Here is a 16,243-nt window from a genome sequence, read left to right as displayed (position 1 = left end):
ATTCCCCAAGGTCACAGAGTTAGTAAATGGTGAAGGTTAGATTCAAACCCAAGCCTTCTGACTTCAGAGCCCTGACATTTAACCTATGTATTGCAGCAGACAAGATGGGATTTATAGATCAAGAGTCTAGAACAAGGCTGGGTGCAGTGGCTCACGCCTGTAATCCCAGCACTTTGGGAGGCCGAGGCGGGCGGATCATTTGAGGTCAGGAGTTTGATACCAACCTGGCCAACGTGGTAAGACCCCGTCTCTACTAAAACTACAAAAATTAGCCAGGCATGGTGGCGCATGCCTATAATCCCAGCTGCTTGGGAGGCTGAGGCAGGAGAGTAACTTGAACCTGGGAGGCGGAGGTTGCAGTGAGCCGAGATCATGCCACTGTACTGCAGCCTGGGCGACAGAGTGAGATTCTGTCTAAAAAAAGAGAGAAAAGAAAAAAGAGTCTAGAATGGCCAGGCTCGGTGGCTCACACCTGTACTCCCAACACTCTGGGAGGCCAAGGTAGGCAGATGGCTTGAACCCAGGAGTTTGAGGCCAGCCTGGGCAACATAGTGAAACCCTGTCTATACAAAAAATTAGCTGGGCATAGTGGTACGCGCCTGTAGTCCCAGCTACTTGGGAGGCTGAGGTGGGAGGATCACCTGAGCCCAGGGAAGTCGAGGTTGCAGTGAGCCGTAGTCCTGCCCACTGTACTCCAACATGAGCAACAGAGTAAGACTCTATCTTTAAAAAAAAAAAAAAAAAAGAGTCTAGAACATAGAGCATTAAATAGCATAGTCAATAAATGCATAGCTAAGACTTGACCCTTGTTCATCTCATTCCAAATTCATTGCTACTCCTACTATACCACTCTGCCTGTCTGGTTTTATTTGGATTGGGCTAATGTTTGAATTCATCTGCATTTCTCAAACATGCACCAGCGATTTGTCTAGAGAAAGAAGCTAATTAGACCAAAAATGCCTTTGGGGTATTTGTTTCCAGCGATACCTGAGCATTGACCATAAAAAACAGGATAGTCTTGCTGTGGCTTTTGTTTTGCCAGGAGAAAGAGGCACTTTCATTAGGAACCATCTAGCCAGGTACAGTGGCTCATGCTTGTAACCCCAGCATTTTGGGAGGCCAAGGAGGGAGGATTGGTTGAGCTCAGGAGTTGCCCAGCCTGGGCAACATAGGGAGACCCTGTCTCTACGAAAAATTAATAAAAAATTAATAAAAAATTAGCTGGTCATGGTGGCACTTGCCTGTAGTCCCAGCTACTCAGGAGGCTAAGGTGGGAGGATCACTTGAGCCTGGGAGGTCAAGGCTGCAATGAGCCATGATTGCACTACCCACACTCCAGCCTGGGGAACAGAGTGATATCCTGCCTCAAAAAAAACAAAAAAATTCGGCTGGGCATGGTGGCTTATGCCTATAATCCCAGCACTTTGGGAGGCCGAGGCGGGCGGATCATTTGAGGTCAGGAGTTCGAGACCAACCTGGCCAACATGGTGAAACCCCGTCTTTACTGAAAATACAAAAATTAGCTGGGCATGGTGGCGCATGCCTGTAATCCCAGCTACTCAGGAGGCTGAGACAGGAGAATCGCTTGAACCTGGGAGGTAGAGGTTGACATGAGCCGAGATCACACCATTGCACTCCAGCCTAGGCAACAAGAGCAAAACTCCATCTCAAAAAAAAAAAAATTTTTTTTAAAGAATTTTCTTTCCTCAGAAGCTTTGACCATTTTCTGGGCTCCTAGCCAGAAAGTCGTCTTCACTACCTCTCAAAGGAGGTGTAAATCCCTCTGACTTGTAATTCCACCCCAGCTTCAGCCTCACTTCTCCTTGACTTACCTTGGCTTATGGTTGGGTGTGGGGCAGCTGTTATACATAAAACTATGGGAGTGAACAGTGTGGCCCAGTTCCCAACCACGGTGCTACTAGCAAAGGGTCCTCTGGCAGGAGTGAACAGTGGAAGGGTAGGGATAGTTGACAATCAGGTTATGGTCTGTGTCCTTAAGAAGCTTACAGTCTAGTTGAAGGCACAAAACATTAAAATAGAACATGATGTACATTCTGATGGGTGCTCTAGAATGCCAGATAAAGACTGTGAACCCAAGACACAAAAGAGACGGCTGTACTTGGGAAATGAGGTCATGGAAGACTTCCCAGAAGAGGCAGCCTTTTGACCAGTTTTGTTTTGCTTTGTTGCATTATTTGTATTTGGTACATGTCTTACAAGCAAATTTAATTGTCTAAAGGAATTTTTTTCTAATAATTTTAACATGCATTTTTGAACCATGAAAGTGTAAAAAGTTTATTAAAGAAAACCAGAAATTCAGATCAGAGAATTACAGAGAAGAAAATAACTCACCAGTAAACCAGTATTCCTACAACTCAACTAGTAGTTCATCTACTTCTAGTCTTTTTCACACAGTATGCACCCAAATATATTGTGTCAGATTTATGTGTATAGGGCTGGGCATTGTGGCTCACGCCTGTAATGAGTTGGCACTGGGCTGTGATCGTGCCACTGCACTCCAGCCTGGGTGACAGAGCAAGACTCCATCTTAAAAACAAACAACAACAACAAAAGATTTATGTGTATATAGCTCATATTTATTCATATGTAGTTACATATATACTCAACATATATAACAATGAAAATGGAATTATACTGTTCATTATGTTGGTAAGTTTTTCTCACTTGGTAATGTGTCACGAATCGTTTTTGTCATTAAATAATCTACAACATGATTTTTCATGACTCCATATGGATGTGCCATGATTTAGCCAACTAATCTACTATCGTTAGGCATTTAGGTCTTCTGTTTTCACTAGTACAAATAAAATGTTTTTTTTGTTGTTGTTTTTTTTTTTTTTTTTTTTGAGACGGAGTCTCGCTCTGTCGCCCAGGCTGGAGTGCGGTGGCCGGATCTCAGCTCACTGCAAGCTCCGCCTCCCGGGTTTACACCATTCTCCTGCCTCAGCCTCCCGAGTAGCTGGGACTACAGGCGCCCGCCACCTCGCCCGGCTAGTTTTTTGTATTTTTAGTAGAGACGGGGTTTCACCATGTTAGCCAGGATGGTCTCGATCTCCTGACCTTGTGATCCGCCCGTCTCGGCCTCCCAAAGTGCTGGGATTACAGGCTTGAGCCACCGTGCCCGGCCCAAATAAAATATTTTAACTTCCTTATGTGTGGAGCTCTGTAAAAAGATTTGTTTCCTTAGGCACCTAGAAATGGGATTGCTGAGTCAAGGGTTACACCAGAGTTTCTCAGCCTCAACATTATTGAGCTTTGGGGCCAGATAACTGTTGTGTGGGGCTTATGTTTAGTGGCATCCCTGGCCTGTACCCAAAAGATTCCAGTAGCACCCTTCTCCTCAAGTTGTGACAATCAAAAATGTCTCCAAACGTTGCTAAATGTCCCCTAAGAAGCAAAATTGCCTCCTTTTGAGAACCGCTAGGTTACACAATTTACACTCCAATTAGGAGTGTATGTAAATGTTTTTGTTCCTGTATCCTCAATAACAGTGAATATTACCAATTTTAAATCTTCATATACTAAGAAAAGGGGTTTGGGGTGGGGACAATCAATATACCTAGCAGTATCTTGTGAATTATCCCCATACTGTGGCTTCTAATATGCTGTTATCTGACTCTACCAGGATCATTAGTAAATGCCAATCTATGTTAATAATTTCCTAGGTTTATATACTATTTTGAGTTATTAGCAATTTTCAGACATATTAAAGACCTTTTTCATGATTCTAAAAATTTACAAAATCCAAAATGTTGTAATTTTTGAAGGGGACTATTCCTACCTTAGGAAAATGGATGAGGGGCCTGGTGCAATAGCTCACACCTGTAATCCCACACTTTGGGAGGCCGAGGTGGGTGGATCACTTGAGGTCGGGGTTTAAGACCATCCTGGCCAGTGTGGTAAAACCCCATCTCTACTAAAAAGACAAAAATTAGCAGAGCATGGTGGCACATGGCTGTAGTTCCAGCTACTCGGGAGGTTGAGGCAGGTGAATTGCCTGAACCCAGGAGGTAGGAGTCGCAGTGAGCTGAGATAACACCCCTGCTCTCCAGCCTGGGCGACAAGAGTAACACTGTGTCTGAGAAAAAAGAAGAAAGAAAAGAAAAAAGGATAAGAAAATGGGTGAGGAATTAGAGGAGTTTTGTTCCAATTTTTTTTATGTCTTTTACCAGTTTTTCTACAATTTCACCAACATTATGCTTTACTATTTTGTTTTTACTAATGTAATAAGCTAGACTCACTTTTAAACCCCCAGTAATATAGAAGGCAATAGTGCTTATTGCCCCAGGTTGAACTGCTTTCTCTCCAGAATAACTATATAGTTCTTAGTCTCCTACTTTACGAATGAAACTATCTGAAGAGCCCGTTTTTTGTGTGGCCTGATTCCCTCACCTGCTTGGAAATTTTTTGCTTCTGTCAGCAGTGAGCCCAAAGAGATAGTTGAAAAGTCCAAAATCCCAAGCCGAAGAAACTCCCGAACTGAAGAGCCAACTGTGGCTTCTGAAAGTGTGGAAAATGGACATCGTAAACGATCTTCTCGACCTGCGTCAGCCTCCAGCTCTACTAAAGGTTAGCAGTGGGATGTGGGTGCTATTTGTGGGTCAAATAGAGGAATAGAGTCCTTATCACAGCAGCAGAAGACTTTGTTCTTCATCTTTGCTTCTGTTCCTGAAGTCTGTCAAGTGTCTTTGTCTTCTACTACTTGTTTGGTCCTTTATTTGTTCATTTAACTATGTGTTCTCTGTGTGTGTACATAAGAGCAACAAGCACTGCTGGAAAAAAGAACATAACAGGGCAGATTTATTCCACTGGTTTTTGTTGTTGTTGTTTTTTGTTTGTTTGTTTGAGACAGGGTCTCACTTTATTGCCTGGGCTGGAGTGCAGTGGCACAATCACAGCTCACTGCAGCCTTGAATTCCTAGGCTCAAGTAATCCTCCTGCCTCAGCCTTCCAAAGCTGGAATTGCAGGCATGAGCCACCACACCTGGCCTTGAGTCCACGTTTTTTTTGTTTTTGAGATGGAGTCTCATTCTGTTGCCCAGGCTGGAGTGCAGTGTCAATGATTTCGGCTCACTGTAACCTCCACCTCCCAGGTTCGGGTGATTCTCCTGCCTCAGGAGATGACAGGTGCGTGCACCACGCGTGGCTAATGTTTCTATTTTTAGTAGAGACAGGGATTTATCATGTTGGCCAGGCTGGTCTCAAACTCCTAACCTCAAGTGATCTGCCCGCCTCAGCTTCTCAAGTGCTGGGATTACAGGCTGAGCCACCACGCCCAGCTCATTCCACTTTAAATTCTTGATCACCCACTTTAGATAGGTCCTGAATATGGCCCAGCTATCTTTCCATGTTTCTGTGGTCAGCTCTTTCCCACTCTCTACTCTTTTTAAATCTCTGGTCCACACTTTCTCCCCCTTTCTCGGTAGAGACCCTGACCTCTTCACAGAGAAAGTAGAATTCCCTTCCCAGCCATTAGATGGTGACCTTCCTCAAACTTTGATCCTGAGTCACCTTTTCTCTTCAAATTTGTATTTTCTCCCTAATAGATCTCAGTCATGCCCCTCTTCTTTAGTTACAGCCTTTCACAGATGACTTGTAAATTTGTATTTCTGTTTCTAGTACAGACCCCTAGAGATCTTAGACAACTGCATGCACATCCTTATTGGAACCTCAGACTCAACATGTCTAAAACCAAACTTGGGATTTTCACCTCCAACAGTGAGGTCCTCTGCCATTGTTCCTCATCTCAATAAATGGCACCACCGTCTATCCATTAGACAAGTTCTCCTTGATACCTCTTTCCCTCACCCTTATATCAAATTCATCACAAAATATTGCCCATTTTATCTCAGGTGGCCCTTTTCCATCTTCACTACTACTTACTAGCTTAAAACCCTTCAGTGATTTACCATTGTAATTAGGATTAAAGTCCAGAAGCTTCAACCTTGCCCACAAGCTTCTGTGTGGTCTCGGCCCTGTCATCTCCCAGCCTCATCCCACTTTCCTTGGCAAGTTGGACATGCCATCCTCATTCCTCTCATCACAAGCCTGTGCATATGTTGCATGCAGCTACTGCAGGGAGTGCTCTTCTCTCTGCCCACCTCTCTTCTCCTTAACGTCCCACCCTTCCTACTTATCTTAGCTCAGTTGTCACTGCTGTGGGGAATCACAGCACCAGGTTCTTCTTCATAATACCACAGCTATAACTTTATGCCAGTTTGTGACATAGGTAATTAGTATGTATACTTGGTTAGGGCAGGAGATTATGTCTGATTTTGCTAACTACTGTATCGCTGGTGCCTAGTATGGTGCCAAATACAGAGATATACCAATCAGTAATTATCAGATGAATAACCGTCTATCAAATATGTATTAAATATTTACTACATGTCAGGCCCTGAGGTTATTTAGTGAAAAGACAGAGTCTCAGCCAGGTGCGATGGCTCATGCCTGTAATCCCAGCACTTTGGGAGGCCGAGTTGGGTAAATCACCTGAGGTCAGGAGTTCGAGACCAGCCTGACCAACATGGTGAAACCCTGTCTCTACTCAAAATACAAAAATTAGCTGGGCGTGGTGGTGGGTGCCTGTAATCCCAGCTACTGGGGACGCTGAGGCAGGAGAACTGCTTGAACCTGGGCGGCAGAGGTTGCAGTGAGCCGAGATTGCATCATTGCACTCTAGCCTGGGTGACAGAGTGAGACTCCATCTCAAAAAAAAAAAAAAAAAGAGAGAGTCTCTGTTTTCACCACGTTGAAAGACGAATTCTAATACTCTGTGTTAAATGTTAAATGCTATGATAGCAAAATTACATGGCACTGTAAGAGCATATAGCTGGGATACCTTGCTCTTCTGCCAGGTCAGAGAAGGCTTTCTGGAAAAAAATGACATGACATTTAAGCTGAGGCAGTGACCAGATTATTCTCTTAGGAAATGTGCTGAGCTTGAATAGTTCAGTTTGGGTAAGGTAAGAGCTGGGATCCTGGCTGAGTACCTGATACCAGCAGGACTGCTGAGAAACGGTCAAGTATCATTGGGATGCCAGCCTAAAGACCAGGTAGATTCTGGTGCACCCACACTAGACACTAGACACGGATCTGAGGACTCAGCTGCTCTTGGCAGGTTATGTCTCTAGGCAAGAATGTCACGATGCCTCACAAGAGCCTGTGGGAATAGGGCAGAGGTCATATACAGGTAAAATTGAGGTGTACAAAGTACCATCACCATACTCAGCCTGCTGGAGAGTTAAGCGGCAAAGGTGAGAGGGGCCTTCTTTCTTTTCTAGGAATACTGTCAGGGTCCTGTTAGGTATCCTAACTTTAGGCGGAGATATGAAGCCAATAACTTCCTTCCTCCTCCCTGGGAATCATCTCTAGGCAGAAACTAGTTTGGAAGGAAGCACACTTTTCAGTATATTGAAGTACTAAACTTAAAGCATAAAAGGGAACATGCCTAGAGTTCTGTGGGAAAATCTGCTTCCCCTCAGTTCTGCATGTTCTTGTAGCCTTTCACTTTCCCAAAAGAGCAGGATCTTCTAGGCTATAGAATATGGTATGTAATTACCTTTAAAGCGGGGAAAAGCTATTGGCCTTTAGAGATGTCACACACCAGATTTTTGGAACCTTGACCTCAGCCCAGAGCCTCAAGTTACTAAAGGTGTTATTTACAGGGCACCAGAAAGAATCTAAGAAGCAGCTGGGACAGTTAAGAAGAGATGCTCAAACTAGAACCGCTCTGTAGAGAACTACCAGCCAAGAAGAGATGGAAAGCTAGAACCTGTTTTTAGGGGGTATTGGGGGTGGGGAATAAGCCTGTACACTTAAACTGAACCTTGTCCCACCGTGGCGGTGGTGATGTTGGAATGCCTGGCACATCCTTGCTTTGAGGCTTAGCAGTTGGCTTAGAAGAGGCCATAATGACTCTCAGGCTTTGTGTTCTTGCATGGAGGGGTACTAAGTGTCTCCCTAAAGAATGGCAAAGCTCTGGCCAGCCCCTGGAATCACAGTCATGTATAGATACCCACATCAGTCACAAGACCTCAGGCCATCATTCTCTAACTGTCCCTGGTTAAGTTACTGTGTATGACTAGAAAAACAGACTCAGTTTCTCCTGCTATACTCTCACAACACACTTCTGACACCAGATGTAAGGTGTTTTTTTCCCCCACACATCAAGCAAGCAATCAGTCCTGCCTCAGACACCAGCTGGGTGTCCTCCAATTCAATTCTGACACTATCTGCCTGGAGATAGTATCAGATCCCCAGGTTTGAGGGCTCAGTCCCACAAGACTGCTGCCCACTTCCAATGCCAGGTACAAGCCCCGGGTTGTTTTACCTGTGCTTCTGACTAGCTGGCTAAAAATTGGAGTTTCCATGAAACCCTCCTAACTGGGTTCAGTTAATTTGCTAGAATGGCTGATAGCACTCAGGGAAGCATGTTTACCAGTTTATTATAAAGCTTTTTCTTTTTTTCTAGTTTTGTTTTGTTTTGTTTTGTGACAGAGTCTCACTCTGTTGCCCAGGCTGAAGTACAGTGGCACGATCTCAGCTCACTGCAACCTCCACCTCCCAGGTTCAAGCGATTCTTATGCCTCAACCTCCCGGGTTGCTGGCATTACAGAGGCTTGCACCACCATGCCTGGCTAATTTGTGTGTGTGCGTGTGTGTATGTGTGTGTGTGTGTGTGTGTGTGTATTTTTTTTTAGTAGAGATGGGGTTTCGCCATGTTGACCAGGCTGGTCTCGAAATCCTGACCTCAAGTGATCCACTTGCCTTGGCCTCCCAAAGTGCTGGGATTACTGGTGTGAGCCACTGTGCCTGGCCCTTTTTTTTTTTTTCATTTGCAGGTTCTCACTCTGTCACCCAGGCTAGAGTACAGTGGCATGATCATGGCTCACTGCAACCTTAAACTCCTGAGCTTAAATAATCCTTCTGCCTCAGCTTCCCAAGTAGCTGGAACTATAGGTGTGCATCACCACGCTGGGCTAATTTTTTAATTTTTTTGTAGAGACGGGGTCTCCCTGTGTGCCCAGGTTGATCTTGAGCTCTTGGCCTCAAGTGATCCTCCCACATTGGCCTCCCATATGAAAGATTTTTTTTAAAATTTTTACTTCTATTTTATTTTTATTTACTTATTGTTTTTAGATGGAGTCTCACTCTGTCGCCCAGGCTGGAGTGCAGTGGCATGATCTTGGCTCATTGCAACCTCCATCTCCCGAGTTCAAGCAATTCTTGTGCCTCAGCCTCCCAAGTAGCTGGGATTACAGGTGTGTACCACCACACCCAGCTAACTTTTATATCTTTAGTAGAAATAGGGTTTCACCATGTTGACCAGGCTGGTCTCGAACTCCTAACCTCAAATGATCCACCTGCCTCGGCCTCCCAAAGTGCTGGGATTACAGGCGTGAGCCACCATGCCCAGCCAGTTTTTTTTTTTTTTTTTTTTTTTTTGAGACAGGGTCTCACTGTGTCACCCAGGCTGGGGTGCAGTGGCACTATCATCACTCACTGCAGCCTCAGACTCTTGGGCTCAAGCAATCCTCCCGCCTTAGCCTCCTGAGTAATTGAGACTACAGGCACACACCACCATGGCTAGCTGAAGTTTTAATTTTTTGTAGAAACAGAACTCACCCTGTTGCCCAGGCTGGTCTAGAACTCCTGGGCTCAAGTGATCCTCCCACCTTCGCCTCCCAAAGTGCTGGGATTACAGGCATGAGCCACCATGCCCTACTGATATTTTAAAGCAGTGGTCCCCAATCCCCGGGCCGTAGACTGGTTGGTAGTGGTCTGTGACCTGTTAGGAACGAGGCCACATAGCAGGAGGTGAGTGGTGGGCAAGTGAGCATTACTGCCTGAGCTCCATCTCCTGTCAAATCAGAGGTGACATTAGATTCTCATAGGAGTGTGAACCCTACTGTAAACTGTGCATGCGAGAGATAGAGGTTACGTGGTCCTTATGAGAATCTAACTAATGCCTGAGAATCTGAGGTGGAACAGTTTCATCCTGAAACCATATCCCCCCAACCCCCAGTCCGTGGAACAATTGTCTTCCACAAAACCAATCCCTGGTGCCAAAAAGGTTGGGGGCCACTGTTTTAAAGGATACAAATGAACAGCCAGATGAAGGGATACATAGGGCAAGGTCTGTATGGGTCCCAAGTGTAGAAGCTTCCATCCGTGTGGAGTTGGTGCACCACTCTCTTAGCAGGTGGATATGTTCTTGTTCAGCTTCTGGGAAGCCCCTGAATTCAGTCCTTTTGTGGGTTTTGTGGGGTTTTTTGTTCTGTTTTGTTTTTTGTTTGTTTTTGTATGGAGGAAGAAGGGGAAGGGGAGGTACGTCCCTTTTGGATTTTTAGTGGGGCTTCATTACATAGGCATGATTGATAAAAGAGTTGGCCATTTGTGATCAACTCAACCTCAGAGCTGTTTCAAGAACTATGGGCAAAAAGCCAAATATTTTAACAAAAGATTGCTCAGTCACTTAGGAAATTACAAGAGTTACAGGAGCTATGAGCCAGGAACGTGGGACAAAAACCAAAAATTATATATCATAGTATCACAGTTACCTTTTAAATCAGAAATTAGTACTGGAGCCCTTTTGGTTTTTCAGTATTAAAGCTCTTGGAGCCAAATTAAAGAATAATTATGCATATTTTTGGCCTGTATATTGTATCCAAAAATGTGAACCAAGTTACAAAATAATTTACTGTGATTGTATTTAAACCCATACCCAGAATGTGATCACAAAATATCAAGCTGGTTTCTAAAATGGATGCACCTCAAATGTGGGGACATATGCAGTGCTGGGTACCTGAAATATGAATGAAGTATGTTCCTGCAGAATCAGCACTTTTTAAAGTTTTGAGGGGGAAAGGAGGCTGCTTCTTTTTGCATTTAATAAGAGTTTGGTCATACATATCATATACAAACAAAATCAGAAACATACTGTGTTTTTCATGAAAATCTCTGAAGCTGAGAAACACTATGAGCGGTTTGTAATTAAAAGTGTTGCTGTTTTTGTATTGTTGGAGAACCAGTGCCATTAATCATGCTCCTGCTGTGAGAGCTGAGTTTGCTTACATCATGCTGGCCAAGGCCTGCCAGACTGCCAGATCAGAGCAGGTGGGATGGATGATTTCTGGGCAAGTCCAGGAAGGCCCTCATGGTTTTTGGTCATGCTTTGATCCATTGTTTTGGTTGGTTGGGTCACTTATAATTACACAAAAATTAGCTACCACAAATCACTTTTTAAAATTGCACCTGATCAGATGTGTTGTTTACAAACATGCAAATGAGTAGTTCTCCTTCCTGACATGGTGAATTTGCCACAAAAACACAAATGATTTTTCTAGTTTTCTTTTTTTTTCTGAGACGGAGTCTTGCTCTGTTGCCCAGGCTGGAGTGCAGTGGCGCTCTCGGCTCACTGCAAGCTCTGCCTCCCAGGTTCATACCATTCTCCTGCCTCAGCCTCCTAAGTAGCTGGGACTACAGGCGCCCGCCACCACGCCCGGCTAATTTTTTGTATTTTTTAGTAGAGACAGGGTTTCACTGTGTTAACCAGGATGGTCTCGATCTCCTGACCTTGTGATCCTCCTGCCTCAGCCTCCCAAAGCTCTGGAATTACAGGCGTGAGCCACTGTGCCTGGCTGATTTTTCTAGTTTTCTTTATCATTATTTACTCCTCCATTTAGAATAGTTTTTGTTATATTTTCACCTGGGAAAAAGGTAATTATTCGGTGGCTCATGCCTGTAATCCCAGCACTTTGGGAGGCCGAGGCGGGCGGATCATGAGGTCAGGAGATCGAGATCACAGTGAAACCCTGTCTCTACTAAAAATACAAAAAATTAGCCGGGCGCGGTGGTGGGCACCTGTAGTCCCAGCTACTCAGGAGGCTGAGCCAGGAGAATGGAGTGAACCCGGGAGGTGGAGCTTGCAGTGAGCCGAGATCGCGCCACTGCACTCCAGCCTGGGCGACAGAACTAGACTCCGTCTCAAAAAAAAAAAGTATTTTTTTAAAAGGTAGTTGAAAACATGAAGTTCAAAGCATAAGTTTGGAACGAGGAAAATATGTTAATTTAAGGAAAGTTCAGAGCAATCTGTAATTATCAGCAGCCCTGGGTGTCCCCCTGACAGCAAAGTAGGTGATAGCCCCACCCTACCCACAGCCAGTGAAGCAACCGTCTAAAAAAACACAGGGTATACCGATATACTGAATTAAAGCAGAAGTATTATTGTAGATATGCAAGTGAACATATATTGATAATGTCTACCACCTGAAAGTGTACTCTAGTAGCTTCATTTAGAAACCAACCATGCAAATTGTAAAGGAAAATTTCCAGAATTTTTTTGTTTGTTTGTTTTGAGACAGAGTCTTGTTCTGTCACCCAGGCTGGAGTGCAGTGTCTTGATCTCGGCTCATTGCAAGCTCTGCCTCCTGGGTTCAAGTGATTCTCCTGGCTCAGCCTCCCCAGTAGCTGGGACTACAGGCATGCACCACCACGGCCGGCTAATTTTTGTATTTTTAGAAGAGATGGGGTTTCGCCATGTTGGCCAGGCTGGTCTTGAACTCCTGACCTCAAGTGATCTGCCCACCTCTGCTAATCAAAGTGCTGGGATTATAGGTGTGAGCCACCGCACCTTGCCAATTCCGAGAATTTTTTTACAATTACGTAGATGTCTTGGGTAGAAGTAGTACAGACAGTGAAAGGCACAATGATGTGAGCAAGGTCAAAGTCCATTTCTAAAGCTCCGTGGATGGTAGAGGTCACATACTAGAGGATTAAGTAGAGCCTTGTACTGTAGATTTGGTCAAATTTGCTTAAGGTCAAAATGAGGCAACCAGGCTGAAAAATCCCTTTATTAGGTTACAAATTTAAATGTTCCCCCAGTGACATACTTGGACAGTCACCTCAAAGACTGTTATTGACCCAGTTCTTTACCACCCATGTTCTATCCATGTTCTAAGAACATGTTTATCCATGTTCTAAGACATGGATATAAATGATCTGACTGCACTGCTAGAGTTTGAACTGTTTGTCTGTCTGTGAAGAGACACTAATTATGTAAAATCCCTGATGATTAAAAAACTGAAGGTAGGTTCACAGGCCAGGCAGCCTTTAGGAACAGTGTGCCAGTCACAGTCTGAGGTACACCCTGACTGGATCATCTACATCACTTACCTAGAATTTCTTACCTTAATTTGTGGCCAGGCTCAGTGGCTCACTTCTGTAATCCCAACGCTCTGGGAGGCTGAGGCGGGCGGATCAGTTGAGGTGAGGAATTTGAGATCAGCCTGGCCAACGTGGTGAAACCCCATCTCTACTAAAAATACAAGCATTAGCTGGGCGTGGTAGTGTGCGCCTGTAATCCTGGCTACTAGGGAGGCTGAGGCAGGAGAATTGCTTGAACCCAGGGGGTAGAGGTTGCAGTGAGTTCAGATCGCCACTCCAGCCTGGGTGACAGTGCAAGACTGTCTCAAAAAAAAAAAAAAAAAGTAATTTACAAGACTCACTCGCAAAAAAAAAAAATAATAATAATAATTTGCCTATTCCTTAGAGTAGTAAAAGTGGTAACATTTTGGAAGGAGTATAAAATCAACTACCAAAACAAAAAAACTCATCAAAAAATCTTTTTTTCAGACATGATGGGGAACAGTGGCAGAGGACCTCACTGTTGGAGGTGAAAATCCCAAGTTTGGTTTTAGACATTTTGAGTCTGAGGTTTGCTCTCTGACTCAGATTGACTGGATTTATCCAGGGAAGGTGATAGAGACTTCAAACTCAGTTTAAAATTTATTTTTTTCCTCATGGAAGTATGAAAGTACATCCTTCACCACTTCTCTCCACCAACCATAGTATCCAAAAGATGAGGGTTTTTAATGGTGTGTTTGTGGGGTTTTTTTGTTTTTTTTTTTGTTTTTTTTGAGACGGAGTCTCGCTCTGTCGCCCAGGCTGGAGTGCAGTGACCAGATCTCAGCTTACTGCAAGCTCCGCCTCCCGGGTTCACGCCATTCTCCTGCCTCAGCCTCCTGAGTAGCTGGGACTACAGGAGCCCACCACCTCGCCTGGCTAGTTTTTTGTATTTTTTAGTAGAGACGGGGTTTCACCGTGTTAGCCAGGATGGTCTTGATCTCCTGACCTCATGATCCGCCCATCTCGGCCTCCCAAAGTGCTGGGATTACAGGCTTGAGCCACCGCGCCCGGCCATGTTTGTGTTTTTTTTGAAGTTTCTAGCACAAGTCATTTGTTTATTCCTGGCCCCACTCATTGATTCACGCTCAGAGGCAGCCTGCCAGTTCATTGGGTGCTTCGGAGCAGTGACAAATGGGAACAAGCAAGGAAGGAGGGGGAGCCTGAGGTTGATTCTCACCCACACTCCACTACCCACTTCTTTTCCCAGCCACATATGTTTCTCAGACATACCACTTGATCCTTCATATCACAACAAGGGAAAAGCTTCCAAAGTTGACCTAATTAATGAATGTTTTTCTGAGGATGAACACTGTCAAGACAAAAACCTGCCTATTTTTACTGCACATGACAGATTTGCTGCAGTGAAAATAAAGCTTGAGATTTGGACCTCAAGAGTTGATTTTAGGGAGTTGTGTGGGCTCTGTGAGACTCTTAATTTACATGAATTAAAATAAAGAACACCATTATTAACATCCCGGCAGATTAACTGTCTTCTGATTAGTAAAAGACTAATGAGTAAATCAGAAAGACTGATTCTACCACATGGCACAAAAAAACATGACCTTTGAGAAGATAAACATACTGAAATTTCCACCAACAGAGGCCTGAATGAAATTACTGGGCACCTCTTGGAAATTCATCTAGACCTCACTTCTTTTTATTTTTTATTTTTTTTGTGAGACGGAGTTTTGCTCTTGTTGCCCAAGCTGGAGTGTAATGGCCCAATCTCGGCTCACCACAACCTCCGCCTCCCAGGCTAAAGCAATTCTCCTGCCTTAGCCTCCCAAGTAACTGGGATTACAGGCATGCGCCACCACACCTGGCTAATTTTGTATTATTTAGTAGAGATGGGGTTTCTCCACGTTGGTCAGGCTGCTCTGGATCTCCTGACGTCAGGTGATCCGCCTGCCTCAGCCTCCCAAAGTGCTGGGATTACAGGCGTGAGCCACCGCGCCTGGCCTAGGCCTCACTTCTTAGCAGTTACCTTAGCTAACAGAGTAGTAAAATTTTTCCTTAAAATCTACATATTTATTAGAGTCTGGGTTTGCAAAATATTATGATACAAAAGACAAAGTAAAATTTGCTTAGAATACAACCTAACATGCAGTATCAGAAAATTCAGCCTACTTACCAGAAATGGGTAAATCTGATTCATCTTTTGTGTTGATATACTAGAAGCATTTTTTTCTCCTTGATGAGAAGTAATTTTAGAACACTTTTCATATTAAAACCAGAATATGAAGTAAAGGTGACCTTTTGTAGTCAATATGAGATTCTAAAGAAGTGTTTACATTTGGAGAGCTTCAAGCTATTCACTGTACTCTGCCATAACTTTGTGTAGAATTTTTTTTTTTTAATAGAGACAGGGTCTGTGTCTCCCAGGCTGGAGTACAGTGGCATGAACATAGCTCACTTCAGCCTTGAACTCCTTCAGCCATGAACTCCTGGGCTCAAGTGATCCTCCCACTTCAGTCTCCTAAGTAGCTGGGACTACAGGCATGTGCCACCATTCCCAGCTAATTCTTTTCTTTTTGTAGAGATGGGTTCTCACCATCTTGCCCAGGCTGCCCTCAAAACTTCTGGGCTCAAGTGAGCCTCCCGCCTCAGTCTCCCAAAGTGATGGGATTACAGGCGTGAGCCATCACACCTGGCCAAAATTTTTTTTTTTTTGAGACGAGTTTTGCTCTTGTTGCCCAGGCTGGAATGCAATGGTGTGATCTCAGCTCACCGCAAACTCTGCCTCCCAGGTTCAAGTGATTCTCCTGCCTCAGCCTCCCTAGGAGCTGGGATTACAGGCATGTGCAACCACACCTGGCTAATTTTGTATTTTTAGTAGAGACAGGGTTTCTCCAAGTTGGTCAGGCTGGTCTCGAACTCCCGACCTCAGGTGATCTGCCCGCCTCGACCTCCCAAAGTGCTGGTATTACAGGCATGTAATACATTACACTGCGCCCAGCCTAAAATGTTTTTAAGAAACACTGTTTAAGTCTGGCATAAGATTAAGACAAGAGAAACTAAATGAATCAAAACATAG

General features: G+C 44.3%; 1 protein-coding gene across 10 annotated transcripts in view; it reads left to right on the top strand.

Annotated features, from left to right (window-relative positions):
* The window catches only part of NCOA6 (nuclear receptor coactivator 6), a 118,013-nt gene that overhangs the window by 99,908 nt on the left and 1,862 nt on the right, over positions 1 to 16,243 (top strand). For 5 of the 10 annotated variants that reach the window (XM_009216267.4, XM_009216266.4, XM_009216263.4 and 2 more), the window contains 2 exons: positions 4,442 to 4,590; positions 7,689 to 8,528. In XM_009216267.4, the coding sequence (XP_009214531.1) occupies positions 4,442 to 4,590; positions 7,689 to 7,759 (220 nt within the window). In that variant the 3' untranslated portion in view covers positions 7,760 to 8,528. Of the gene's footprint in view, positions 1 to 4,441; positions 4,591 to 7,688; positions 8,532 to 16,243 lie in introns of those variants that run through there. The other 5 variants (XM_009216265.4, XM_009216272.4, XM_009216271.4 and 2 more) reach the window with 4 other exon arrangements.

The sequence above is a fragment of the Papio anubis genome, chromosome 16 (assembly GCF_008728515.1).
Source record: "Papio anubis isolate 15944 chromosome 16, Panubis1.0, whole genome shotgun sequence".
NCBI classification, from domain to species: Eukaryota; Metazoa; Chordata; class Mammalia; order Primates; family Cercopithecidae; genus Papio; species Papio anubis.
The sequence above is the reverse complement of the archived record's forward strand: the minus strand, read 5'-3'. Positions and strand labels throughout refer to the sequence as shown.